Source organism: Sinocyclocheilus grahami, unplaced genomic scaffold (genome assembly GCF_001515645.1).
Source record: "Sinocyclocheilus grahami isolate Dianchi unplaced genomic scaffold, SAMN03320097.WGS_v1.1 scaffold14622.1, whole genome shotgun sequence".
Taxonomy (NCBI): Eukaryota; Metazoa; Chordata; class Actinopteri; order Cypriniformes; family Cyprinidae; genus Sinocyclocheilus; species Sinocyclocheilus grahami.
Genome location: NW_015515412.1, coordinates 2,756 through 4,060, shown reverse-complemented (window position 1 = coordinate 4,060; position 1,305 = coordinate 2,756). Strand labels below are relative to the sequence as shown.

The following is a 1,305-nucleotide window of genomic DNA, read 5'->3' as shown; positions in this document are numbered from 1 at the left end:
TTGGATGAAAGCGTCTGCCAAATGTGATGTAAATAGTGTTTAATAATGCTGGAGAAAGTCATAAGCTTCAAGGTGAAGTGCAATTTCTGTGCCACGACAATTTAGGTTTTTTAGGTTTCATAATTTGCATAAAAGAACAATTTATTAATTGCAATCTTAAAAACTGCTATATTCTTATTCTCTGCCACCTTCCCATTCAAACAGAACAGCAGACTCCTCTTCAATCACCAAACAGCCCAGGAGGACAGACCTTGTCCCCCAAAAAGCCCAGACCTTCCCAGCTCACCTTGCACACAGACCCTGCCGAAGACGACCAAGTGGTTCCCTGCTTTCAACGTCTAACGGTATCCGAACGCATCAGTCCCCCCCAGACGCCCAGCCGAGTCACCAAACCCCTTCCCCCAATTCCCGGCTCAGCGGAGCTTTCCCCGGATCAGGCTATGGACAGTGAGGTAGAGTTCTTTAATGGAGATGACAATCGCTGCCTAGTTTCCGAACCTTGCTCCAAACTCTCTCAGTTCCGCTACGGAATGCCCAGTCGGAGGAGTTGTGGACAGATTAGGGGCTGTGGACGGATTAACTATGCATACTTTGAAGGTCCAACATCCCAGCAGAAGCCACAGCCGCAGCCGCAAAAGCCAAGGCAGGAGCAGGAAACTCAGCAGAGGGAACAGGAGCTCCGTGACCACCACCAACAGCAACAGCAGCAAAACTGTCTCCGACAGCAAGAACGTACGCAAAGGAAGCTGCGGCGCTCCCATTCCGGCCCCGCTGGCTGCTTTAACAAACCCACCTCCTTCCGACTGTCCAGTCACCACCGGAACACACAAGGCCTGGATAAACCGGAAGTTCCTCCCAGAGTTCCAATTCCACCACGACCAATCAAGACGGGAGACTACCGGCGCTGGTCAGCCGAAGTGTCATCGGGAGCCAACAGCGATGATGACCGACCTCCAAAAGTACCTCCTAGGGAACCTTTATCCGGCAGTAATTCCCGCACCCCAAGCCCAAAGAGCCTTCCAATGTACCTCAACAGGATCATGCCCCCAACACAGAGCTTTGCCCCGGACCCTAAATATGTCAGTCGCAGCCTGCAGCGGCAGAATAGTGAAGGCTCCCCGTGCATTCTGCCCATCATGGAGAACGGCAGGAAAGCAAGCACCACGCACTACTTCCTTTTGCCACAACGTCCGTTGTACCTGGACAAACATGAGAAGTATTTTACGGACAGCACAGCGAGTCGAGGCACGGACACCTCTGATACGAGTTCAGACTGGGACTGTCAAAGCAAAAGGAAAACGACAC

General features: G+C 51.9%; 1 protein-coding gene across 1 annotated transcript in view; it reads left to right on the top strand.

Moving 5' to 3' along the window:
- Nucleotides 1-1,301, top strand: part of LOC107579142 (ERBB receptor feedback inhibitor 1-like) — a gene marked incomplete at its 3' end in the record, with an annotated part of 2,527 nt that extends 1,226 nt beyond the window's left edge. Inside the window, exon 3 of the mRNA XM_016265004.1 lies at nt 205-1,301. Coding sequence (XP_016120490.1) covers nt 205-1,301 — 1,097 coding nt within the window. The remainder of the gene's footprint in view (nt 1-204) is intronic.
- Nucleotides 1,302-1,305: the final 4 nt, after the last annotated feature.